The sequence below is a fragment of the Camarhynchus parvulus genome, chromosome 1, assembly GCF_901933205.1.
Source record: "Camarhynchus parvulus chromosome 1, STF_HiC, whole genome shotgun sequence".
In the NCBI taxonomy this organism is placed as follows: Eukaryota; Metazoa; Chordata; class Aves; order Passeriformes; family Thraupidae; genus Camarhynchus; species Camarhynchus parvulus.
This window is the reverse complement of record NC_044571.1, coordinates 17,638,570-17,665,648: the sequence shown is the minus strand read 5'-3', so window position 1 is coordinate 17,665,648 and position 27,079 is coordinate 17,638,570. Positions and strand designations below refer to the sequence as shown.

At 41.5% G+C, this 27,079-nt stretch overlaps 1 protein-coding gene across 1 annotated transcript in view; it reads right to left on the bottom strand.

The window, feature by feature from the left end:
* Positions 1-19,470, bottom strand: part of VEGFD (vascular endothelial growth factor D) — a 30,849-nt gene extending 11,379 nt beyond the window's left edge. The window contains exons 1-2 of the mRNA XM_030948800.1: positions 18,822-19,470; positions 1,521-1,731 (exon numbers count right to left, since the gene is read on the bottom strand). Of these exons, the coding sequence (XP_030804660.1) occupies positions 1,521-1,731; positions 18,822-18,911 (301 nt within the window). The 5' untranslated portion in view covers positions 18,912-19,470. The remainder of the gene's footprint in view (positions 1-1,520; positions 1,732-18,821) is intronic.
* Between the last annotated feature and the right edge of the window lie 7,609 nt (positions 19,471-27,079).

Below are 27,079 nucleotides of genomic sequence, written 5' to 3'. Positions count from 1 at the left end.
TCTTGCAGCTGGAGATACCAGCTTAGATTCCCTCTTAGATACTGGAAGGCTGCAATTAGATCTCCATGAAGCCTTCTCTTCTCCAGGCTGAACAGCCCCAACTCTCTTAGCCTGACTTCTTAGGAGAGATGCTCCAGCCCTGTGACCATCTCAAATAATTCACAGCACGCTAAATGTCATAGTGACCTTATTATTGGAACATTATTTACATTATAAATATTGAGTTACACTCTTCTGCCATTGAAAAATGCCCGTTTCAATGTTCCCTGCCTCAGTAACATTTAATAACATTTCCTTTTGTCATGCTGTTCTGACAAAAGGGATGTTTTAGTTTTGCAGAAATGTTGGTGTTCACTAAATGAGCAACAGTGAGTAGAGGATTACACCGCTTGACTCTGGATACTCCTAATAACTCTATGGATTTTTAATGTTTTTGAGTAGAATTACAAGGGTATGTAAGCAAAATGTTTGTAACTATTAAAAGCTGTCTTAATTGTTCTTCATGTGTGTATTTGTTTTAACTTCTTTTCTGTACAAAATTTCTGTGAAAAGCCATGCCTGTGATATGAAAATCCTCTTTAGACAGGCACTTGTATACACATTTCTGTGTTGTGGCTCAGAGAAGCAATTTAAGGCCTTTGTTCAGGCATAATTTAGCTGAGTAATGGTGTGTGAATGTGGCTGGGGTTGTTGTAAAAGTGGTATTGGAACAGGATCAGTAATATGTGATTTCCCAAAAGGAAAGTGATATGATAATATCACAGCAGGATAAAGACAACAAAGATTATCTCAGCCTGTCCTTCATTAGGCTGGAGTTTAGCTTTGCTGTAGGATGTGCATTTGCTGGACTAAAATATAGTAACTGATCCTTTGTTTTTTCATCCATGAATATGTAGCGCCTCTTGAGCATCGCAGCTACAAGGAGCAATATTCATACTTGTTCCAGATGGAAGGAGTAGGTTGTGATTCTCCGCTTTTAGTTTCTGGTTGGTTGCCTCGAGGTCTTTTCTCTGGAGAAACTTCTTCAAACAGATCAAGGTTAGGGCAATGCCTTCTTCCTCTCAATTCCCACACAGACACTGCTGCTGGTGCAGTGCCTTGTATCAGAGCACACCTAATAAAAAAAGGGATTTCTATGCCTGCAGTAAAGTTTATTCATTTCTGCCTGCAAGCAGGTTCTGAGATGTAGCACAGTGGTGCTCTCCAGCCCCTCATCCAGTCATTCTGACCTGGTTTTTGTACATTGACTTCTCTTTTGTGTACTGACAAATCCCTGAGGAGTACATCTTCCCTTTGGAGAGTATGCAGAGAAAATAAGCCTGATTTGGCCACATGACAGGGAGGTGTACTCAGGCCGTTGTCTGACACTTTTTCATACAAACTAATTGTCCAGAAATGCCCTGTTGTTTCTGGTATGAGTATACTTTAGGAAATCCCTTACCTCCTTCACAGTTTACTGCACAAGAATCAGTGAGGGGCTTTGAAGCTGAGCTCAGACTTGGCCACAAACCTGCACCTACCTTTCAGTGTGTCAATATCATAGAAAGCAGCAGCAAATCTGGTGGAGCGATGTGAAGCAGAGCGGGAGTCCAGGTTGGCCAGGCTCTTCAGCTTTAGCCTGCATTTCCACAGCTTCCAGTCCTCAGAGTGAGTGATGTGAAGCAGCTCTTCCAGGCTGGATGCTCTCCTGATCTGCTGTTCTGAGCGCTCCAGTGCTGACAGAGATGTCCTCTGGAAGGAAAGGGGGAGGTCAGAAAGGCAGCACTTACAGCCTGTCCCCAGGGCAGCGCGTGGAACACTTGCACCAAAGGGCAGCACATCACTGAGGACATCTGAGTGTTCCTGGGAAAACAGCAGCACACAGAGCTGCCCCAGGCCTTAAATGTGCCCAGCACCAGACTTATCTGCAGGATTTGTGCCCACATAGATTGGAAAGGGGAGATGCCCACTTCTTCACCCTCTTCATCACAGCCCTCAGGAGTATTTGACAAATGCAGACTTTACTGTGTCCCTGGCAGACACTGGTCACATCACGGCAGTGCCTGAGCTGGCCAGTGGTGCCAGAGGGAATCCCAGGTCACCCTACAGGGAACCTGGATCAGTTCAGCTGGTGAGCCCAGCCCATGTGCCTCTGCAACAAGCCACCTCGGGTGCCAAAACTCTGCTTGAAGCCGAGACACCACTGCAGGGTCAGGTGATGCAGCTGGAAGCTGCACTAAGTACAAGTACCCATCCATATGGCAGGCAAGCACATCATCCAACATGCTGCTAAGTGCAGGATGCATCTCCCATTATGACTACACTTGGGTCCTGCCCATGTCCAGCCTCAGAGCTGTGGCTGTGCAGCAGCATTAGCGCTGTCATCGCATTTTCTACCTGTGTGATGCTCACGACCACCCTGCTTCCATTGGAGAAACCTCCCTACAAAGACCTGTACCATCAGTTTGAAGTTAATATTCTCTTTAAAAATAAGTGTTTAACACTTCATATTTCTCAGCATCCTGTAACAATAGTGCTTTCTTTGGCTGCTGCTTTCTGACATCTGTGTTTGTGCCTTTATCAAGGCACTGAGTATTTATTTCCACTGACTCACCAGATCTGCTGAAAACAGTCTCCAACACAAGTAAGAGGTTATCTTTGTAAATGTCTGTGTTGCAGTGGGCTGGTGCTCTCTCAGCTGTACTCTCTGGTCATACAGTGAAGTGTATTTTTTGACTTGCAAACAAAGGGCTGCAGTGCCAGCTGTTGTAAATAAAATTCCATCTCTTTAAAGCAGAGCTGTAGTACAAGAGGCTGTCAGTGAGGTGTGCAGCAGACAGCAGTCTGAGCCAGTAGTAAGCGAGTGCTCTGCGTAGGGCTGGGGAAGAAGTGAGGGAAAGGGCCACCTCTAACAGGAAGATTTTTAGATGAGATCTGAAATCCAAGCACTGAGTGCATCTGTTGCTTGTTATAAAGACATCTGTGGCATTTAGTTTGCAACAATACAGATGTTAGCCTGTGCATCTGGGCCAAGTTAATTTTTGGGTAATTACCTTTCACTGACCTAAAATTCCTTAAGTAGTTAACTCAGAAGAAGTTGTTTGCTCTCCTTTTATGCCCGTACAGAACATTATATTGTGCTTTAGCAAGTTGCCATATTTCATTATAGAGTTGGCTGCTTCATAGGTGAATGATTTCTCATGCATTTCATATGTGGTAAAAACTAGAAACCCCATCTCAATACTTATGAACAAATAGCTCAGTAGGAATGTGAATACTTAGCACCAGTAACTGAATTTCTAGACAGTTTTACAAACAAGATACCCAGAATTTTGCTGATCCAGGAAAGCTGAAATTCAGCTTGAGGTCAATGCGTCAAGACTTATTTATTCTAAGAACCACAGCTTATGCTCACTCCCATTCACAAACTGCCTCCTTGCTCTTGCAAAACATGCAAGTGTAGGACCAGAACTGGCATGGTAATGGGACCAAAGACATCAAAACTGAACTCTATTAAGCACTAACTTTTTTCTTCTGTCTTTGTGGTACAAAAGAATGCTCTGGCTGAATCAGCATCCAACACTTCTAAACTAGACTTAATTTACAGAGAACCTGTAAAATGAGATGATAGCATTCTGGAACTTGGAAGATATATCTCTTCACTTCTTGTAAAAGTCAGCAGTTTGGGATGACTAGCTTCTCAATTTCTCTTACTCCTGTATCAAGAGGTTTTATTAATCATAGAATTGTTAATATTGGAAAAGACCTCTAAGATCATCAAGTCCAACCATCAACCCAACACCACCACTGTGTTCACCACTAAACCAAGTCCTGATTATTAGATGAGCAAAATATGAGCTTGCCTAAGCTATCCAGCCCTGAAGTCAATCTGTTGCCCCTTCTCTCACCATGTTTCCTAACATTGATCCAAGCTCTGCAGCTTGATGGGATTGCCTGTTGCCTACCATGATAACACAAGAATAATTGTATTCCTGCTTCTTATATTTGACTTCTTCCCAGAGGGAACGCATTTCACAGCTGACTTTTTAACTTCTTTACAGGATTCCCTATCCAGTACAGAATTTCCTGGTGCCCTTTCCCATAACAATAGCACTACAGAGATAAAGGATGGTCATTGTCTCTGGGCATTGCTGACACTAGGCAAGATGGTGAGCTGAAGGCACTGCTGGTGTCTAAGGGAGGTCTGAATCTCAAATAGTTATAGGATTTTACAGCGGGGACATCTATTTTGTTTATGAGCTGGTTGCCCTCCTGATCTCCTTCTGTAGCAAAGACAGAGAAATAGAAATACTTTTAGAGCATGATTCATTTGAAATCACACTGAAAGTCTTTTTTCTGGATGACCAGGCAGGCCAGGCTTACCAGATCACTAGAGGTATCAGTATGGTAGATCTTTGGTCAAACATATCTCAACACAGCTATCTGGGATATAAAACATCTGAAGAGAAGCACCAAATTTTGTTCCAATCTTGCTAAATGTCAAAACAGGAACAGTAAAAAGCCCCTTATTTGTTTCTTTTGATTTATTTGAGACTACTACAATGCTCTTACCTAAAACCTTGTTCAAAAAGCTTGCTAGATAAGCCACCAGAAAGACATCCTCATTGTAATACATATTGACCACAGAGGTGGCTGCCCACAACTTTAAAGCATTGAAAAGTAAAAGCTTAAAAAATGAAAAGTGTAGAAGGTGCATCAGCTCCACCAGCAGGACAAAGCCCTACAGCCTGAACTTCTTCTGCTGGCCATCCTCTTCCTACAGCACAGCTGCACCAAGTAGATAGTTGTCATGAAATCTTTCCAAAGTATTCAGTTCTGGTCATACTATTTTGAAAAGGACAGCACCAAATAAAAGCACAGAACCTCTTACAGTCTCAGATAATACCATGGATGAAGTTCCATAGGGCACCACGCAGGTTTGGAGACTTCTTTCATTTACTACTGTTTAAATTCAAGCTCTGTTTAGATACAGACATACTGTGGCTGACTGAAAAGACCTACTTAGAAGAGTGCAGCTTTGGATAGAAATGTGAATACATCTTTCAAAATATGAAACTGGAGGAGGGTGTTAGATTCAACAGAGTCCCAAACTTTCCTGTCATTTGATTTAGGACTTTATGCCCTCTCACTTTGATAGCAAGTGGGAAGCAGTTAAAACTAGCATTTGAACAGGAGGGGAGCTCTTCACTCAGCCACAGAGCAGAGGAAAGATACATAGATGTCAGACTGACGTTTCACTGGCATTTCTGGGAGATCCAGCTCCTCACAAAAAGCAAAAGAGGAACAGAACCACTGACTGCTTCCCCTGACTGTAGCCGTCTGCACATGCTGTTTCCCACTTTGCAGATACCCCTACCTCCCTTTCTCAGTCTTTCCCTGATGACTACATCCCTTCCTTCCAGGTTCCCTTCCCATTCTCCACTCTGCTCTCAACATCTTGAACTGCTTAGATCCCACTGTGCTTTTATGTTGTCTATTTTCACTGCTTTCCCCATATTCTGCTAGGTGGGAGTCCAGTGAAACTTATCTCAGGCTGAGCTGCTCAGCCTCCTAGTCTAGAGGAACATCCATTTTCTTCCCTTCCATGCCCTCATACAACTTTCCTGCAGATTGACACAGATTTTAGTAGTCAGCTGAGGTGAGCTGTCACCATTGTGGAAGTTGTTGGTTGTAATGGTTGCAACCAAGATGTGGAGCAGGACTTCACTGCACTTGGCATGCTACACATAGGGAGCAAAGTCATGAACTCCAGCCCCAGAAACCTTAAAATATACATTAATAGTTGGGAGAAAAACAAATTAGACAAGGGGTCTTTGGGAAAGGATCATGGTAATGTCATTTCCATGCTCCCAAAATGAAAAAATTACCTGTGGAGCCATATCACTGGAAAGCTCCAAATGTCCTAAACTTTCAATACCCATCAATGTAAACCCCTACAGTCCACCAAAGACATAATGCTATTCCTTGTGAGAAATGGTTGAGCAGAATTTAGCAATAACAAATATCAAAGTAGCAGGTTTAAGTAGTTCATTCTTATCTCCTCAGCTTTCTGCAGCTATTGGTGTAATTTTTCTAAGTACCTTATCAAAAAACAGATCCCATACCCCGAAATAAAAACCAGATTCCTAATTTACTGAAGTCACATGTTTTTCAAAACACTGACCTCTCATCTGTTCCAAAATTACTCTTCAATTCAAAGAGGAATATCTGTTTTCCTCTATTTTGGCTATGAACAATCATCAGGAAATGATAACGCGAGTTACCATTGTGATTTTTGGATAATTACAACTCTTGTCCTTCCAAAAGAAACCATAATGGGCTATCTATCTTCTTCCGAGTAATCTCAGATGCCAGAAAAACCATAAAAGTAGTCAGCACTGGAAAGGAACAAGAGAAAAAGCAGTGATACATTCAGTGGCCTTTTCCACCTTGGACACTGACTAAAATCAGCCACTGTGTTCATTTCCCCAATGTTTGGCTTATGCATCATGTCATACAAATGCACAATCCCACAGACAGCCTGCCCTGTTCAAACTGGGCTCTTTCTTGAGTATTAGTATTGACCACATCCTATCAGGGGCTGCAGCTCTGCAGTTTGCATCGCTTCTCCACCCTTGACAAGCTCCTAGATTTCCTGCTTAGGAAAAATAAATCAAAATTATGTCTAAGAAAGCCAGAAGAACCCACCTTTGAAGAACTCCTTTTGCTTTTTCCTTGACACGTGCTGCTCTTTTCAGCAGCATTAATGATGTGTTTCAAGAGCTCCTGGAGATATTTTGAACAACAGAGGAAAGATGTGGAGTACAACAGTAAAAAAAAAAGGCCTGGTAAGGTCCTAAATTTATTTGAGGACCTATAGCATAAAAATAAATGAGGTTGTATTTAAGAAAACAGATGCATGAACAATCTGCATTGATGCAGATGAATAATACTTTGTGTGCACGGGAAGGCAAAAATAAAAATTGATAGAAATTTATATTTTGCTCAATCTGCCTGCATTTCACTCTGCACTCAAGCATGCTCTCAGACCCAGGAAATATATCCTGAAAGCTTTACACATGATTACTTTCCTTAAGTGCCAGCCTCACAGTCTTTCTCTGCAGTAGGACATAAACCTCTGCTTAAAGCTAAACACGTGTAAGAATTCTTCTGATAAGGAATGTTGTTCTGAGTTAGGGTCACAGACACTGTCATGGCAAGTGCTGCATAAATACCAATGGAAATTTTCAGCATTACCACTGTGTCTGGGGCCAGGACAAATGATTAAGGAACCTCTTGATAACCTTGCATTGTTTTATGATCCATCCTCTCAACAGCTAAGCAATAGAAAGAAGGTAACAGATTTATCTTGCCAGCTGAAAGCAGATTGTAGCTGCATAGCACAGTGATGATTCTCTTAATGCCATTGTATCAAAACTTGGCCAAACAGGCTTTAGATAAGGTCTGACTAAAGCTTTCAAAAATAACCAATCTGGGGGGTGGAAGTTTTGTCTCAAAATGAGGGCACCTGAACACAAAGAGTACTGGCAGCATGTGAGGACATTTTGAACCCTTATGCCAACATTGTGTGCTTTATGCAGCTGTAGCAACTGCATTCAGTTCAAGAGGAGTTATGTAGATGACAAAGACTTGATGCAATCAGAAAGTGAATTATCCCTGTTCCAGTGCTGCCTGAAGGCTAATCTCAGAACTAGATTCAAACCAGTTTAAATACTAGGTAGATGATTCATCACCACAAGAAAATACCAAGGAATTTTGCTTCTTTGTATGCTACACCTGAAAACAACCTCCTTTTCTCTTCCATGATGCATTCCCCATGATTTTACCACAGTGTATAAACTGATTATAGTTGCAGGCTCATCTTGTGGACATAGAGTGCTTACAGCTCCCTGCTACCCCACAATTATCAAAACTAAAAAATAATCTGATTCTGTGCTTCTATTCACCTGATGGAATATGAACTATTTATCTGAGACTCTTCTCATAGATAAAGGAGAAAAATAGGGCCACTGGGTGAACATTCATCCCATTCTAAAGCCTGTTGAATTAGCTGTGCCTCCAAAATGACTCTTCCTCTCCACTGATGCTGAAGGATGAATTGGCAGATCAACAGCTTAGCTCTAGTGAGGAGACTCGAATCCCACTCAAGTGAGAGTGGTCAAATGAGATTAAATACTCAAGTGGGAATAGTCAAATGAGAGTAAATAACCTCTCCTAATCTAAAGCACAAGCAATTTATGAGGTACACAGATATAACCACCCAGGAAGTGCAACTGCACCAGGGTCAGAAGGACCTGGGACTGGCAGAACTTCAAACATCTGGCAGCACTTCATTCCCTGCCTCAAAGCCATGGTGCAGTTGCCCAGCCATGCTGTGGCTCCCAGCACACAGACTGTGAGCTGATGTGGCCACGGAACTGCAAGGGAGTTCCCATGGAAATGTTTGGTTCTCTCTTGGCAGAAAAATGCCAAGCAGCTCCTGCCATTATGATGCCAACACAAAGAGCTACATTTTCCTGGTAAGAATGACAAGCTTGTGTGGAGATTTTGCAGTAAGAAGGACTCTTTTGAGGGTTTTCATCATTATTAGTAGTATTTTTAGCATTATTGTGTCTCCTATCAGTTTGGAGTCAGGTAAAAACATGGAATGAAGAGATGATACCTAACTTGATGTCTATAGCCAAAGCAAAATATACAAGAAAAGAGAGGAAGGCGTTCATCCAAAGGGAGTGTCAAGGAAACACGGAAGATATCACTCAGAGTGAAGAGCCATGATTTTTAGGTAGCAGGGGCTCAACCATTGCCAAATTTTATCATAACAAATATTGTCTATAATAGAGCATCTTGTATCCTTGGGGTGTTGCATAACAGGTAATAAAATAGTGAGAGAATCTTCTGCAGTTTGAAAATATGAGGCTTGGAGGAGTGACTTACTGCCCTATCAACAAGCGAGTGCAGCACCCCATAAATATCTATCATGAGGCATCTAACTCTGCCACACGTCTGACACATATTAGCATGCAGTAATTTTATCATCACTTTGTATTTCATTTCCAAGGAGAGAAAGAGCGTTTACTTTTCAACAGCTCCAGTAAAATCATAGTTTTGATTATCTGTCAGCTATGAACCTCTGATATATGAAGTTGCATCCCTGGCTATATTCCCTCTGGAAGCATCATTGTACATTATTAGTGCACAAATAAGCTATTTTTAATTATAGTGAACATGACCATAGAGAGACAAAACAATTAGATATTTTGATTTCCTACTAAAATTATTCTCTGAAACGTGATGGGCTTGTCATGGGATTTTTAAGCGTCTATTACAGTCTTTGTTATCTCAAAAGCATGGATGTAATTTCAGGAGAATGCAGTACTTCACCTTCAAAATATTGTAAACAAATACTCAAATCTTTTCTAAAAATGTTTCATCTCTCTCAGTGCACTGCCTTGTTCAGACTGAACATTCATTTGATCATCATAATTACAACATTAATAACCTGAAGGGGCATTCTGTTTATAGTGGGGACAAGTTTGGGCCCTGTGAGACAAATTTCCAGCTGTCACTTTTTAAAAAGGGTTTTTTCTCATGTGAGAGCTATCTTGAAAGCATACAGCTGTATTGTCCAATTATATAGCAAAAAAATACACAAAGGGATGGAACTTCTTCCCTGGAAAAGCTCAAGGACCGAAGAACAGGCACAGGAAAATTTCTCTTCCCTCACCCACAATCTGTGCAAAACCTCTCTGCAGTCTGCCTTGAGAGTTAGAGAGCGTTGGCCTTGGCTGTGCATCCTCTCAGGAAAGGATGACTCCATCCTGAGGTCCTGTGTGCCATGGCTGCTGGAAGAGAAGCTGCATAGAGCCCTGGCTGTAAGAGGAGCAGTGTAGAGTTCGACACTGTGCCAGAGCACATGAAGGACTGACAGATATGTCACTTGTGGGATTGGGAGGAAAAAAATGGTCCAACTTATAGTCTGGCCAGGTGTTGTATGAGGTGGCAGAGGGTTGACAGGGGGACATTGACCTGAGACTGTCCCATTTCTCACTGATCTATTTGTGATGTTTGAGGGCCTCTTCTGCTAAAACCCTGCCAGAACATTGTCTGACTGAGACACAAAACCAGAGGAGGAGGAAGCTCTAGACTGCTCCACCTCATGTTCAGTGTGGTAAAAAGCTTCCTCCAGACACTCCTTCTTGAGAGTCTGTCTTCTTGGTCTCCAGTTTAACTTCCACTGAAGGAGGAGACCTAATTACCCATTTTCTAAACTTGGTGGTCAAGGTGATGATAAAACAGCTCCTACTTTAGCTGAAGATGATATGTTTTCACAAGTAAATTATATTAACTTCTCTGGGGCTTCAAGAGAACAGCTGTTTTATATTTTGAATGGCCTTTTAACTAGAATAGATCTTTTGTGGTGTTACAGCAAACAAATCAGACTTCTTGCACTTTAGTAGCATGCTTACATTATAAAAATCCTTGGAGATGAGATATTTTGGTTGCTGTATTCTCTCTTGAATAAGCCAAAATATTGAAAGCAAATAACTGAAATCATCAGAACAGGACATGTTTTTGTGGAAGCATGAATCTCAGAATATTTAATATAATTTTTTATGTCCAAAGCAGAGACTGATAGTGTTTTATCAAAATACCTCTCAGAACTATATACTTTTAGCCAGTTAGGTCTTTATACCAAAATGAGGCACTTTTTTTCCAGCCAGTAAACATTTTGAGTATCAGCTTTGTTGCTTTCATTAAACGGATGCTTCTTCCCACAGCCAGGTCTTTTGGCTCTCATAGGAAACATCCTCCAATTGCAATTTTGTAGGTAACAGCATCCACTGTGCATCAGTTTGCTGGCAGTAATAGAGAAGCTGGAGTGATGTATTGTGGCCACATTTCTCTTCACAGAGAAGAGCAAGACACAACTTCCCAAGGATATTTCTGGGTTTCACATTCAGTGAACCTCAGAGAAAGAAAAACGAATTCTTATCTCAATTTCTGCTCCTCTTGTTGTTCAAAGTGGAATGCATTGTGGAAGATTGTTTACCTGAAGGGAATTGGTAATTGGATTCTGGTGTGAGTGTTGTGATTCAGTGACCAATTGAATCCTGTGTGTGTCAGGACTGTTGGCTGACAATCACGAGATTCTGTGCAGTGGAGTTGAGTTGGGTGCTTGTGCAGATTCAGTTCAGATTCAGTGTAATATAGTATAGAATAATATGGTATAATAAAGTAATTAATTAGCCTTGTGATATCCATGGAGTCAGATGCATCATTTCTCCCCGCCACGGGGGTCACCTTGTTTCCAATAGTATATTAAAGAAAAGAGTTGGTCTGCTAAGGTATGGATTTTCTTCCTGTTCAAGCCTAGTCAACTACATTGAGAGTTTACCTTGAGGTCCCTCCTACAGTGATCATGCAAAGTACATTCATTTGGTAAGTGGAAAAACACAGATGATCTGTCATAAATGTCCAGTGTTACTCACTGATATATCCTAAGTTCTGCTGACAGCTTTGGGAGTCTTACATTTTCTGAGTACATTTTCTGAGCTTCTGCTTATAAGCTTGTTCAGATGGTCTTGCATTGCTGCAAAGTGTTGAGGCAGATGTGCTGCTCAAGACAGAGCTCAGCTAGAACATTATCACTTCAATGTACACCAGGTTAGGTGCTGGCCCAACACTATGACAGGGTGCACACATCAAAAATAGCATATTAAATGTGTTTATAAAGAGCGTGTCCAGGCTGTAGTCACTGTCTCTTGATATTTGCCCCTTCTCTGGAAGTCACTGGGGTTTGGAGAATGAGTTTGGAATGGCTCAGCAACAGAGACCTGCATGAAATCAGATGACTGTGTGTTCTTTTAACATTTGAAAATATTATTTAATGTGATGACGGGTCCTTCAGTTAGTGCTTTCATTGGTTTTTGGGTTTTCCCCAAGACACTTTAATAAATGTTTTGGAGGTATGACTAGCCAATTGGACAGCTGGATTTCAAAATGTCACTCACAAAGCAGAGCCACTGCCAACACTGGATGAACTTATGTTACCCCAATCACACGCACACATTTTCCTGGAATTGTAGTTTTTCTTGAGTAATATTTCCCTAGCAATTCAGAAAAGTATCCTAACATGGTTTCTGAGTCATGCTGCTAATTAAAGTGAAAAGTTTTGCCTGTCTTTGTGGCACATTCTCTCTGTGCAAAGTGACATACGATATAGTAACATGATGCAACTTTTTTGCAATTCATGGTGACTCAAATAGAATTCCCTGCCCAGCTGCACTCGCACAGTGACCAGGGTGCAGCTGGTGACTATGAGCTGTCAGACCCAGCACAGCCTGATTCCCATGAAAGCACGGCTCAGGAAAACCCATCCTTACGGTGACCAGGGTGGTCACCCCTTTCCAAACCCATTCACGTGGTGCCCACACTGCATTGCCAAATCCCACGAGTCCAGCTCCACGTTGTTTGTGCTCAGCGCGACTTCGTGGAAGCAGAAGGACCCTAGATGGCGTCCTACCACCAGCTGAGTGCTCACACACCTTAACTCACATTTGGGCAAAAAACACTAAAAAATACTCATCTGTCCTTCACAAAAGAAGGAAGCTGAATTTTTCTTAGTGCAAGAAAGCTAAAACAGCCCGTGCAGTTCTTCTGCGGTTCATTGGTATGGAAGCCCAGGTATTACTCTTTCGCCAGGATGTTAAAAAAAATTCTGTTTGGTCTTCCCACAGGCAAAGGGGGTCTGTGCAGCTGTAGTGGGGGCACTCAGCATTTTGTTTGCATTCCTCAAATCCCAGCAAGATGTATGACAATTTGCAAAGCATGCTGGGGAGGTAGGAAGCAGGTGGAGAAGCAGATAAGGGAATGGCACATAGTGAGAGGAATAAGAAATTTCTCAGGAATAAGTGTTTCTGTAGGAAAGTTACCATATCAGATGCACTTCCCTGCAGCAGCATAGCTCAGGTCGTTTTTCCCCCTCAGCAGGATGGTCTCAAAGCCACGCCCAAGAAAGGACAAAGGCCAGTTTTGGAACTGGACTTGCCCTGAGAGAAAGGCCTAAAGAATCACAGATCCCACAGTGTGAAAACTATAAAATATATCGTATGAGTTTTTTTAGTGGGAATTAGAATAAATGAGTTATCACCTACAACAACTGTAAACATTTATTTTTCCCAAATGCCAATATGGTGTCCCCAGGAGATAAGACCCAAGTAAACCTTGTCTGGAATAGCAGCAGTGTTGATCAGAATGAAAACTGCAGACACTATGGCAGAGGTCTCACCAGCCAGAGTTTGCACCAGTTTTTCTTTCCTGTTTTCACACAGATCTTTTCTCTGCTTGCCCCCTGTGGGAGCCTACATTGATACCACCACACCATTGGTTATAAACAACACAAATGCCTGTGGGGAGAAAGCACCAGTAGGCTGCAGAAACAGAAACAAGCAACACTTGCTGAGCCTGAGCTGATGGCTTGTTTTGGTTGCTTTCAGACCACTAATTACCAAAAAGATAGCCCACTGCCCTCTGAACCTGCCTTCTTGCCTCCCCTTGGTCCCACAAACTTTCAGATGTGAGCTACAACTGATGGCAAAGTTTAATTAGTGCTTAATTTCAAACAGCTGACAATTTGGTTTCTCAAATGCTGCATCTGAATAATCTACACAGCCTGGTGTACTTTTCCAAGCTCTGCTCTGTCCTCAGACATTAAAATCCTAGCTGAGATGGACTGGATTGGATCAGCAGCTGGGAGGAATTTTTTTGCTCTTTCTCATGAGCAAGAGCTGTTCTTGATAAAGGAGCCGTGTGTTAGCAGTTGCCTTTGCAGATTGATAAGAGCCAAGGACAGATGCTCTGTGGCATGAAAACAATACAGGATTGTTCTGTTTGCCTTCAGTGCACCTTGTCAAGACAGTAGCAGATAAAGCAGAACAAATTGGCTTTCCTCACAACTTCCCTGATAGCTTCCCCCTTCCGAAGGAAAAACACAAACAATCATTTCTGAAGGAATGCTGTAAGAATATTTTCACACTTTTTTGGCTCATTGTGCCTATCAGAGATGATAATCACAGAGAATCAAAAGCAGCAGACAAAACTGGGAGAATGAAATACTTCTGAAAACCACAATCTCATAATATTTGTTTAGAAGTGTTTCCTAACTTTGAAAGGAAGCTGGATTTGAGGATGAAAAGCCCATTTTAAACAGAGGAATTGTTCCCAGTGACATTTCAAGTTCCGTTTTCTAGCAGTTGAGCACTTTGCTGGAATTTCAGCAGTTGCCTTTGAGGAAGAGATCCTATGACACAGAAGATTGTTAGAATCTAACTGTTCTAGAAACTGAGCAACATTTGCAAGCAGATTGTAGAAAGCTGTGAAGATCTGTCTGAAAACCAGTGTCAGTTATAATTACAAAAAGAGAGACAAAAGCTTACAGCCAGCTCTGCTGCTCAGGTTTCCCCACAGAGCTCTGTTTCAGTTGTACAGACAGACAGACTGCAGCTGGCTCTTGGACAGGAGATGTAAAGAACTTCCTGATTTCTTCCGCCCATGGTGTGATGGCTCTCCAGTACTTCCATGCCTTCCCAAGGGCAAGGCATTCTCCACTTGGGTGGTCCAGGGCCTCAGGAGGGTGGGGAAGTGCTGCTTCTCTCTCCCCAGCGGACAAGGACTATGTACCAGCTGTGTTTGGAGAGTGCAGTTCACAGGGACAGTAGGAGATGAAGATCTGTTTGAGCAAGAGCGACCACGGGAGGCTTGAACAATGTTTAGTGCAGAAGTAGAAAAGTTTTAGCTGAGGAAAAGGAGTGCATGTAACAGAGAGCAGCCATGTTTACCTCCCAGCTAAGCCCACCTGACCCCTTGGTCTTCTTTTGATCAGAAAGCAGCTTTATAGCTCAGGGAAAGTCCTCAGGCCTGTCTGCTGTGGGTTTCTCTCTAACAAGACCAAAGGAGGGTTCAACGTGGGGAGAACACCTCTGCAAAAGGAAAAGGCTCTGAGTCTGTTTAACTTGGAACTGACCGCTTGTTCCTTTCTCTTGCCTGTCCCCCAATGCTTTATTAATAATGTGAAGCAGCAGAATTGGGGAGGAAAGCAATGAGATTTTTATTCTCCGAGATCAAAACTTGCTGCCTCATTAGAGAGGCAATTTTAGTGTTGGAAGGCAGAAGCAACTCTGATGGATCCTTGGCTTTTCTTGGCAAAAAATTTGCCTCAACTCTGATGAATATAGGACATAGCCCTTCACATCGAATTTTAAAATTCTGGAAAAAGTAGTTTATGGCTGTTTCTGCTCTAGGAGAGGAAAAATTTGAGGGGGAGAGACAGAAAGAGAGACAGTGAAATTTGCGGTTCGCTAGCTGAGAGGTTCCAAAACGTAAGAGACTGTCGGGACAAGAACTTCAATAAGGAATTTTTAAAGCATTTCCTGATGAAAAAAAGAAAACCTTAAAAAAATAATTCTGTCTTCAGAAAACCCACGTGGAAATCTAATTCTTCCATGAGGACTTTATATGTTAGGTTGGCATCCTGAACCAAGCCACTGGAAGGCAAGGGCCACCCTTGACATCAGTTCAGCTCTGGAGCCAAGTGCTGTTGGACACCTGTGTGGCTGCTCTCTGAGGCTGCCCACTGCTTCCCACCATGAGCCTGTGCTCCAGTTGTGCTTCTGACTGGCAGACATTTGATGTTCAGGCTGAAACTTTCCATAGCAGATGTCTGCCTCAAAATTATTTTAATAATTTTTTTGCTTTCTCTGTCAAAATGGTTTGACGGCAGTGGAGGATGAAGCTCCTCCTTTATCTGTGCAAAAAATTTTTCTGTTTCCCTACTGTGAATCATAGATGTGCATTTTTGATACCTGAGGAGCCTTTTTTTTTTTTTTTTGCTTCAGATGTGTACGCTGCTATCTTTGAAAAAAGTCCACTGAGCCCTCCCAGGGCTTTGCAGCAGTCGGGTCCTGTGCTGGTTCCATTTGGGAGCAGAGAAGGGCATGGGTGCAGGCCACCCATGGGTGCAGGTCCAGCCTATGGGGCTGGGAGCACAGGACCTGCCCTTCTTCTCCCTCAGGCTCAGGGGTCTGGCATCCAGGGACAGGGAGCTGCTGGATTTGCCTGTGGGAGGGAGGGAAATGAATACCCATGGAGGAGGGCAAGGCCTGGCCAAGGAGGCTGAGATCATCTTTGGAGATCAGGACAAGAAATAGGTCAGGAAAAGGAAAGTTGGGTCAGTTAAAACCACAGGGACAAAGAAGGAAGCTATGGATGGAAGAGGGAAAGGGAAACCATGGTCGGATATGACTGGAAAGCAAAAGTGTCCATTAGGGCTGTCCCTGAGGAACTTGGACAAAACTCCTGAGGGTCTGTGACAGAAGAAGGATGTCCCCATCCAGGAGGAAGCAAGTGGGAAGGAGGGTGATACTTGGATAGCATAAAAAAGAGACCAATTGGAAAACAGAGTCCCTGAGTCCTGGAGGTGAGGGAACACGGGCCAAGTACTGGGAGTAGAACAGGTTGGGAATGGAGAGAGGAAATGAAGAGCTCAAACAGGCAAGGAATACATGTACAGTGTGGGGAAAAGAGAGCACATCCTCTTCATGTGCTCAGAAGAGGATGGAGTTTTTGGAGGATTAGGAAAAGCCAACTGCCATGGAGATGCTGGATCACAGCAGCTTGTGCATAAGCTTTTTAACATTCATACCTCTAATCAGAATATTTGAAGGGGAAAAAGAGAGAATTTAAACCCTTAGACCCCTGAAACTCTTGCATGATACCACACTGATGCCACCTGATGGTTTGAACCATAAGGAGCTTTAAAATGTCAGGTGTCCTGGGCAGAGCTCACCTAACTGGGATTCATATAACAGGGGTAGAGCAAGTTACTGGTGCTTAACCCTTCCTAGTCTCATCAGTTGTGTGTTAGCTGCATCCTGACCTTGTGGGTTTTATCCAGCCAATGTTGCTGTTATCTTAAAGAGCTTTGAAAAAACAAGGTAGGGTAAGTGAATGCAATACATCATTTCTGTGTACTGCAAATTCAATTTGAGGTGTAACTGGTAAAAATAATCATAACCCTATGTGCCATCCAACACTGTAAAATGATGCACGTTTTGTGGTGTATTTCCACTTGTGTACACACACAGAAGCCCACGGGTCATACAGGAGAAAACAGCCCAGAAAGCTAACACTCTATGTAGAACATTAAAAGAAAAACAAATGGTTTAGCCAAAAACCTCTGTCCATACCAAAGGAGCCAGAATAAGCAGTATTTTCTTTTTGGCAATCAGCAGCCGGTGCAAGTGAAATACAGCATTTGAGTGTGATACCTTTTTGAGTGTGACCTGTAAGATTCCTTTAAGATAGTCTTGGAAACTCCCTGTGAGTTGCTTCAAGAACAGTAGCCTGTGGCTAAGCTGGCTGCTTAACAGTCATAACCAAATTTCAGTGAAAATAATCACAATTGCACCTATGTTGGATGGACAATCCTGTCACAGTGAATGAACTGTAAGCCAGTATAAGCTAGCAAGAAGAGCTCTTGCATTTACTCTAGGCAAAGTGGATATGGATTCAAAGTTTACAATGAAAGGGCTTTCTAGTGGTTTTACTATTGTGCTGAATAAACTTGCATCCCACATGTGGCTAGAATTATCACCCCTGCCAATTATGAAATGGTTACTGTTCTGTGTTAGGAGCACATTCTGCTTTAAATGAAGTGATTCCTGCAGGTACAAAACCAGTGATTTGTCATGCAATGCACAAAGTTAATGTATTAAACAAGGCTTGTTACTCTGGTCCTAATGCCTTCAAAGCATTGATTGCTGAGGTTGTAAATTAAAAGCTTGTGAGCAGTCAGCAGGCATCAGTCATCCTGAGGCACACACTGCCCACCACTGCTGACTTACTGGGCTGGCAACAGCAGTCTGCAATTAGGCACACAACTTAGCATTTCTTTCCTAAAGCACAGGTCAGCATGCAGCAGGCTCACAGACTAGTGTGTGGTCATTGCTTGCAAGCAGGAGGTTTTCTGAAGTAAAAAAAAAAATAGCTTGTTTTGCTCTGCTAGTGAAAAACAAATAATTTGTTCTGGACCACACAGTGAATTAATCATTTTTGGACAGACTGTACATGTAGAAACTTGTTCCAGCTTTTGTTCTGATTTTTCTAAATGATTGTCCTGGATGTTCTCACATTGTCTCAAAGCCAGATCTGAAAAATCCTACTCTCATGGTGAGGGTTCAGCTTAAATTTTGTTTCATGTATTATATTCAGAAGAAAAGTTAATTTCCAGGCAGTGTGCTCTATTATTACTAGTTGCTGTTTATTTTAAAATCCTATATAACTTTTTCTAATGAAGGAAAAGAAAAATGTTTCTCTGATATCTGCCAAACAAGTGAACAACTGATGAACACGTGTTCTTACAGGGAAAATTTCAATGCCAGCATACTAATTCCTGCAGTTATAAATACCTGAAATTAAAAAGTGCATTTACTAGATATTCTAAATACTCTGACTCATGCTTCTTTTTCAGAATTTTATTTTCCATGACTGAAACTAAAATTTTAACTCAAGAACAAAGTATACAACAAGTACTTAATAACTAGTACAAAAAGTAATAAAATATTAAACAGAGAATATGGATTTAAATTCCTTGTAGATTCATTTTCCTCTATGGCTGCTAAACATCTCGGCAACTAAACCATCACCAAACAAAAAACCAACAATCCATTACCAAAACAGCAAGAAACCTACTACCTTGGACTTTAAATGCAGCTAATTATGGAAATTTGAATTATTAAGAATCACAGTAAAAAAAGTTCACTTACCTTCACAGAACCATTCTCATAGTCAGATCCTTGCAGCAGATGTAGAAAAGAAATTATGAAAATATTCACAGTTGCCCACGGTGTGTACATTCTGATGTTTAAAATCCACAGGTTACTGCGCAGTCGTTGTTGTACAGCTGGAAGTGTCGCTTTCAAAAGGCATTTCTCTACCACCAACACAGAAAAGCTTCCCGAATTTCTCTCATAAACTCACAAAGGATTCCAACATCTGAGAGTAAATATCTGTCTCTTTGCTGCTCAAAACAATTGTAAGTTCCTCTAGAGAATGTAATTTCTTAGAGCAGATCTTAGATACACTTGAAATAAAATCATGATAAGGTTTTAAATAGATGTATATCTGTATGTGTACACATACACACTCACGAGCGATCAGGTATGGATTCCAGTTAATGAAGTTAATATAGCTTCCATCGGGACACAAGGAGACACTCAAAATCCATCTGTGGTCCAGAAAGTGTAAGAAATCTGCTCGATTCTGTGCTCGGTGTTACAGCAGGCTGTTAAGATGGTAGTGTAATGGCCAGTGTTTGGAGCCGAGAGCTGTAATCCAACTCTGTATGAAAACTTTTTTCACAACCTTCATGGAAGCTTGCAGAAGCATGTGTCTTAAATCTGATACAGACTTTGGCAGTAACGCAGGCAAATTTTGGCTCAAATCCCATTTTCTTCCTACCAATAGCATAGCAGTTTTTAAACTAACTGATGCAATCTAGACTGCCATTATTTTAAAGGAGATTACCTGAAACATGAAACTTTAGCGCACGTTCTTACACCACACACATATTTTATGTTACTTCTCTAAAAGAAAAAAAAAAAGAGGGCGGGAAAAGAAAAGAGAAAGGCTTTCTTTCATGTGTTCTATCTTATGTGTCAGAGGGGTTTCTGGATAAAATTTTAAAAAGCAAAGTTAAGAACTATCTCTGACAACAAACAAGATTTTGATTTTTTTAAAAGAAAGCTCATGAAGCTGCAGTATAAAAGGACAAAACCTTTTTATTGCAACAAAACACAACCAGCATTTCTGCTCCAAGATAAGTACGTATTTTCTCTGTATATTCCTGCAGTTTAAAACAGAGATTTAAAAACAGAGATCAATAATTTCAAATGATAGCGGGGACAAAGACCCCAATAATTATATATGTTAAATCTGTATTGCTGTACTCATATATATTGTGTTCAGGAGAATTGTTCCACTCTCACAGGTTTTAGTGTTTGCAGAATCAGACTCCACAGTTTTTAACATAAAACAGTCAAGTACATAATACTTCAGAGTCCTGGTTTCCTGCCTCTGATGTCCAAACAAGTGCTGTCTTAAATACAAGTTACACTTCTCTACTTACCATCAGGTTGAATAATTTCTTCTTCAGCATTGACCAGAAATGGACCTTAGCAAGAAAATTATTTTAATCCAGTCTTACCAGTTGTTGTCTGTTAACTGTCATTAGGTTTTAAAAATATATGTAACTCTATTATTTTTTAGCTTTGTCTTTTCCCACTTGACTCGTGAAAGCAATCTATTTCTCTTTTTTTCTTCCTCCCCCACCCACCCCACACTGGTTAGTCCAAGGACAGCAGGAATTTCACCTCTTTGAAAGGAGAGTGAAAAAGCTGCTTTGTCAGTGTACCTGCTGCTCTCCCCCTGCCCCCAGCTGCCAGAGATATTCACACAGTTTTGCACAGCCCACGCTACAAGGACCATCCTGTATCTGCACTGTAGGCTATAATTAACATTCTTTAAAATATTTCATTCATCATTTTAAATTATTGTGTTATCTAATGCTTATGTAAGGTCACCTTGACCTCATTTAATGTCTCTGGCTTGCTTTTGATACTGATATCCATCCCCTTGCAGGAGCTGAAAGCCTGCTAAAAGGAATGGATATGCCTCAGCCTCGGATGCACAGCTTCCGAGTAAGGGATCAAACCAAAAATAACCTCTGTGGGCTCAGGACTACATGAAAATTACTTTATACCATCCTGCAGTTAACTGGAGGGAGTGTCTGGCCATACTCACCTCTCATTTATGGGATCATTTGGAGCACAGAGCTGGAACCACAGGAGAGTCAAGAAGCAATATGTGCCTCCAGCGGAGGTGAGTGGGATCCTTACAGAGCCAGTCTCCAGCAGCGCTCAGGGATGAGCTGCTCTGTTCCCGGGTAGGACTGGTGCCAAATGCCCACAAACTGCCCTTGAGGGACTCTAAGCAATCTAGCATTAGACAATTAAGCCTGTTTGGTTTGGAAATGTTGGAGGGAAACACCTCTGTAGTATTTTCTGTATGTTGTAGTTCATCGCTGTTACTTACCAAATTCAACTCTGAATTAGAAATTACAATGTTTGGAAAGACCAGGCCTGTATCTTTCTCAAAGCAAACCATTCATCAGAAAAGGTCACCCACCTCTGGCTTCAGGGGGCTTTTTGGCAGGAAGACTGAACTGACCCTTAGGCACTGAATCAAACTTGTTTATACCAGAGCAAGTTAGATGCTGCAGGCAGAACACACAAAGTACCAAGTCTGTCCCTTAGGAGTCAGACACAAAGACTGACAAATAAAGGGGAAAACCCTTTTGTTGGCTGCAGAGAATTTTAAAGCTGGCTCAAAGCTGCTAGTGAAAGCAAAGGCAAAGCAAGAGAAACCAGCTGATAGGACAGGAGGGCAACTCAGATAATGAATTTCTGGGAAACTTTTTTCACCATATATATATCAGTGTGCTCATCCCATTCCCTATGGTTCTTGTCTGTCTCCTCAGTTCCAGATAAGAATCAGTTCTCCCTTCAGCACCACCTCAGCTCTGCTCCTTACACAGCTTTCTTATGATTTTTTTGCCAAGTGTTTGAGAAAAATTTAAATATTTTTGTGTTGGAGCTCAAATCTCAGAAGTATGATGAGATTATATTGCAGACTGCCCGCAACAGCAGTGAACAGACTTGTCTGGCCAGACACCTCTGTTTTAATTTAATTTATGAACATAAGTTAACAATACACACACTCTAGTTTCTTCTTTTATCTCAGCTGTTGTGGAACCACCTGCTCAGTTCTGTGCAGAATTTGGGGTTTGCACTTCTTTTGAAATCTAGCACTGTCTAAAAAGAGGCTTAAATAAAATTTATATGACTATTTAAATTACTTTTGTGACTGAAAAATCAGCTCCACAGACATCAGCAATGCTAAATACTGCACAATGAACTGAAATTTCAAACATTTATGCCACCTTTGGGTAAGCAGCTAACACATTAATATTGTGGCAATGAGTCAGCTCTTTGCAAAAAGAGCTTAAAATTTTGTTTAGCTAAATCTGTTTCTAATGTTGATCAACACTGATATATGAAATGGATGAACAATACAGATTAAAACTTTAACACTATTTATCTACAGGTATTATGTATGATTCTTTTCAATAACATTTGAAGTATGAGTCTTTCTTCCAAAGTAATAGTCTCACATTGCACTGAAACCTGGAATCACTGATTCCTGTTGTCTGTTTTTGTGATGGAAGAGAACATATAAATGACCCAGAACTTGGTCAGTGAATGGATTAATCATCATTTCTTGGTACTTTTATGATAGGATAGGCAGACCAAGTTCAGTATATTTACTAGAACTCCTCACCATGGTGCACTGGGGGTTCTACATTTGGACTTCACTGCACATAAAGAGAAATAAGGCCAGTACGGATGACTAAAACTAAAAAAACAGCACCATATTTAACTCATGCATTTCTTGCATGCAAACCCAAGGAACAGAAGAATTTCCTGACAGTGCTGAACAAATATTCTTCAAGCTGAAATCTTTTCAGGTGAGACAGTAAATTCCTTCAGTAATCTGAAAAGAAATTAGACCTGCAGAAAGGCCCATACTAGTGCCATTATTAGCCATAAAAATTAAAAGGAAACACCTCAAACAAACAAAAAAATCTTCATTTGGAAAAGTGTAACAAAACACCAAAGGAAGATATTTCAGACTTTTAACTCAAGAGTAAGACATAAATCAATAGGACTACTTAGATCAGGGAAGGTTTGTGAGGATATGCTCTAAATAAACTCCAATTAAATTGATCAGTTTGCAAAGTTGAAATTGGAGATAAATAAAGTTCATAGCCTTTACTTCAAACAAAGTATTGTTTCACCAGCTACTTCAGACTTGAAAACTCCACACCATTAGAATTTTCAGTATTGCACGATGTTCAGAATAACGTAATTCCCAATGAAGGTAATTAAGTGTTTTCAAGATGATTCTATAAGTAGATCTGTACATTCCCTCTAACTAATTCATACACAGAGGAACTTGCTTTCTTCAAAACTACATAGAAGAAGAAAAACTGGGAGAGTTTATAAAATATTGCAAACAAGTATCTAACTTAGATTTAATAAACACTCATGCCATAGCAGTTATATGGCAATCCAGTAACTCAGCACACATTATTAAACTAATTTTCAAGTAATTATTAAATTAAAAATATTTTTTGAAATAACAATCCATTTATTAAAATGGCTACTGGTATCAGAAATTTCTGTGAAATAGCAGAATTCTTGAAACATCACACTAATGCTAAGCTGGATTTATAGAATTTAGGGAAAAAAAGGAAAAGCCCCATGCACAGAATCTGAGATTCAGAGCACGAGGAGACTCTGCCAAAACTGGGCTAGCAGAGTGATGGGGACAGCACCACAGAGCCAGAGCCATCCCTCTCACCAGCCCCAACCCTGCTTCATCTCCTCAGGTTATTCTTTAGTTAATTGGATCATTTAATTGTCTGCTTGCTGCAGCAAAGTGGAGCTCACAGCAGGATGCAAAACTGGCCGGGAAGAGGGGAAATCCCACTGAGTGCTTCTGCTGCGCTCCAGGCTGCGGTGGCTAAACTGCTATCCACACCTTCATCTAGCTGGCTGAAAGTTCACCAGGGAATGTCTGCACAGGCTACAGACACACCTTGGCTGAAGGGCAGGCATACTCCCAGCTCCCCACAGCATCCCCTGGCTCAGCCCTCCCCTGCTCCAGGGAGGGACGCCCCTGTTAATGGAGGAGCGCTGTCAGCAAAAGGCAGATACAAATCACAAACAAACACTTTGTTTGTTGAGCTTTTGAGAGATGTAAACACCGTGTAGCTGCTCTGTTTTTGAAAAGGCTCTGTCTCAACCTCATGAAGAGCACAGCTGCCTTGTTACCCTTCAGTAGTTCACGTTTGTGAGGTCTCATGCATGGAAACGCAGAAAAACTCTGGGACATGGTTGGCGTGCTGAGCAACAGCTTTATATCAAGTGTGAAGAAACTTGTGCTTCTTTTGTTTCAGTGCATCCTTTGTGTCTGTTTGGGTAACTCCAACTTCTAAGTCTAACCTACACAGAGATACCTGACCCAGAGAGCAAGAGCTCTCTCTGGATTGCTGTTATTCATATTTATCTTCAATAATGGGAGCTCTGTGTCTGCTTGTCTTCACATCCATCTGTGTTTACATACCTGTTAATGAGGGCACAACTGAAACAATAATCAAACTTTAATTACAGAGGTGTGTAGGAGCTTTCATAAGCCTTTGTTTCACTTGTTATTTTATAAATTCTCATTTCTTTCTACAGAGGAGTGGGAGAAGCTGACCATAAAGATAACAGGTCTTGCAGTTAAGGAGAAGAAAGGGAAAGGAAAAGGTGGTGAGGTAGGGGATAGGTGAAACAGAAGAGAGAGGAGGAACTCTAACTGGATGATAACCTTCACACCTTCCATTGACTGTAGCCAGGCCCTTGCCTCCAGACTGACTGTGAAGTACTGGCTGGAGTTCAGGTACATCTGAGGATCACTGCTTGTTCAGGTCAGGTCTGAAACAGTTCACAAAGCCAAGGCAGGAAGCAGTTACCGAGAGGATGGATTCAACACCCAGAGTTCAATGGCTACATTCAGTCTGAGGCTTCATCCTGAGCTACGGTGCAGCAAGAAAGGGAAGTGTAACTGCAAAGCACAGTGAGCATCCAGACTACTGAATCCTGAAGATGTTGCAAGCAAAGCAGATGAACTCACTGGTTCTCATAAGGAAGCAAATAATAATAATACGTTCTCATTTTCTCCAGCACACGTGGCACTGTTGCTAAATTACCCTGGGAATTGAGGTATGCACAGCTTGCACCAACTTGTGCAACTGAACAGACATTTGTTGCACTGTGCACATCAAGCCCAGAATTTCTCAAGAGAAAGATGTAACTGCAGGTGATATCAACATCCTTAACCTTGCAGTCTCTGGTGATGTTTTGAGCAAATCTACATGGCAGAGCAACATTACAGCTTGAACTTCAAACATTTCCTTTCTTCTCATCCAGTAGTCTCACAGCAATATAATTCAATGACTGTAGAGTGGATTGTGCCAGAAGAGCAGCTACAAGACATCAAGGAAGCATCTTTTACATGAGGAAAACGTCATTTATTCTAGCAACTGTTGCATTCTCAGAGGTCAAGAAGCAGCTATATGTTATGGGACTGGAGAGTTAAAGCAAATTTGTGCAAGAACATTTTTCTGAAGCAGTTTTTACCACACAATCACCTTTAAGTGCTCCTGGAGAGATTCACCCATCTCATCACAACACTCCTTGACGTAAGGCAGACTTGGGGACAGGAGTGAAAAATGTAAGATTCATTTCATCTTTGCACTTCACACACCAGGCTAGAATTTGCTGCAGGCTCCCATAAGCAGCTGGTGGATCTTTAGGCATAACTTTGTCTATCAGAACAGAATATAAATAGTCTCAGAGTCACATCTACTCACAATTAGCTTCTGGACTTTTTCTGGACTTTCTAATCATATTTAGTCTGCTTTAAAAAAGTTCTTGGTTAAATGCAATACAGAATACCTCAAGTTCAAGCGCCTGGCCAAGTTCCAGGGCTCAGATTTTTCTTGTTTCCTGGTTCTGATGTCCTGTCAGGGAGATGTGGCCATGAAATAAGAAGAAACAACGCCCTGGGAACAGTTTCTGTGCCAGAGCCCCAGACTCTTGACCCAATGGGTACAGCCAGAGGATGCTGTGAAAACATCCTGCCCCTCAAGGCCAGCAGGGAGCTCCAAGGCTAAGCCCACACAAGACAGCCTAAAGATACCTTTAGTCACCCTCCCTGCCTCCTTCTGTCTTCACTGAACACAAAGCAGCTTTTTGTAGGAACTTTCAGCATTAAAAATTCTTAGGAACAACTGCCATTGCCCAGAATTTCTCCTAAACAGTCTTCTGCTCCTCATATAGCTATTTTCACAAATAAAAGCTACTAAGTGATCAGAGAAATCAGGCAGAGAAGTAGAAGTTAAAACATTCAGAGGCAGAAAATTTTGTTACAAGTCCAAGGATAACTGAAACAACATTGTGGGAAGTAGGACAGCAAGGAGGTGATAAGGAAGGGATTTATACCTTTATTTTCTACAGGTGATTTCCCTACTTACTTCTGTAGCACCCTGAAGTGACATCCTTGGAGCAGTATGTACATACATAGCAGATGGTCAGAGGACCAGTACAGGGTTTAGCATAATCCTCCTTGCAGGGAACATCCCAAAAGTGTGCACACAGCTATTGCAAAGCACTGAAAGACAATTTCAGGACTTACACATAGCTGAGGACACATAGCTGAGGACACTTTAGGGTGTCAACAGTTCAGTAATATGAAAATAAAACCCTTTTGGTGCAACTTAGAGTTTGAGGATGAAATGGGTATTATTTACATTTTGTTTTGCTGTTTTGACACTCAGATACTAGGCCAATAAAAGGACAAACCAGCTCCCTGACATCAGCAGGGGAGAATGGATGAGATCTCTGTTGAATGTTTAGATAAGGAAATGTATGCTTCAAAGTGTGTATATTGCAAAGTTAATCTCTAGCTCTAATAGGAGAATTTTTGACACTTAAAACACAAAAGCAGTTCTGTGTTTTTACAAGAAATCCACCATTTCCTGTTTTTATTACATCCTATTGCTATCAATAATGTGTAAGCATAAACACAGTTTGTCAGTCTCACCCTATATATTTCCCACTGAAGACAAAATAAAAGATGGCTTGGCTAACTGACCCCTCTACAGAGTTTTCATCCCCACGTTATTTGTGCTGCTCCAGCTCTGCCTGCATACAAGGTCCAATGAACATTTCAGATCCATCATCCTCTGGCCAGTCACCTGTGTGAAACAAGCTCCTTATCTCTCACTTATCTCTCATGCCCATGCACTGCAGACGTCAGGGTTCAGGTGCCCTCAAGGCTTCTCAAAGGACAGGAGGTG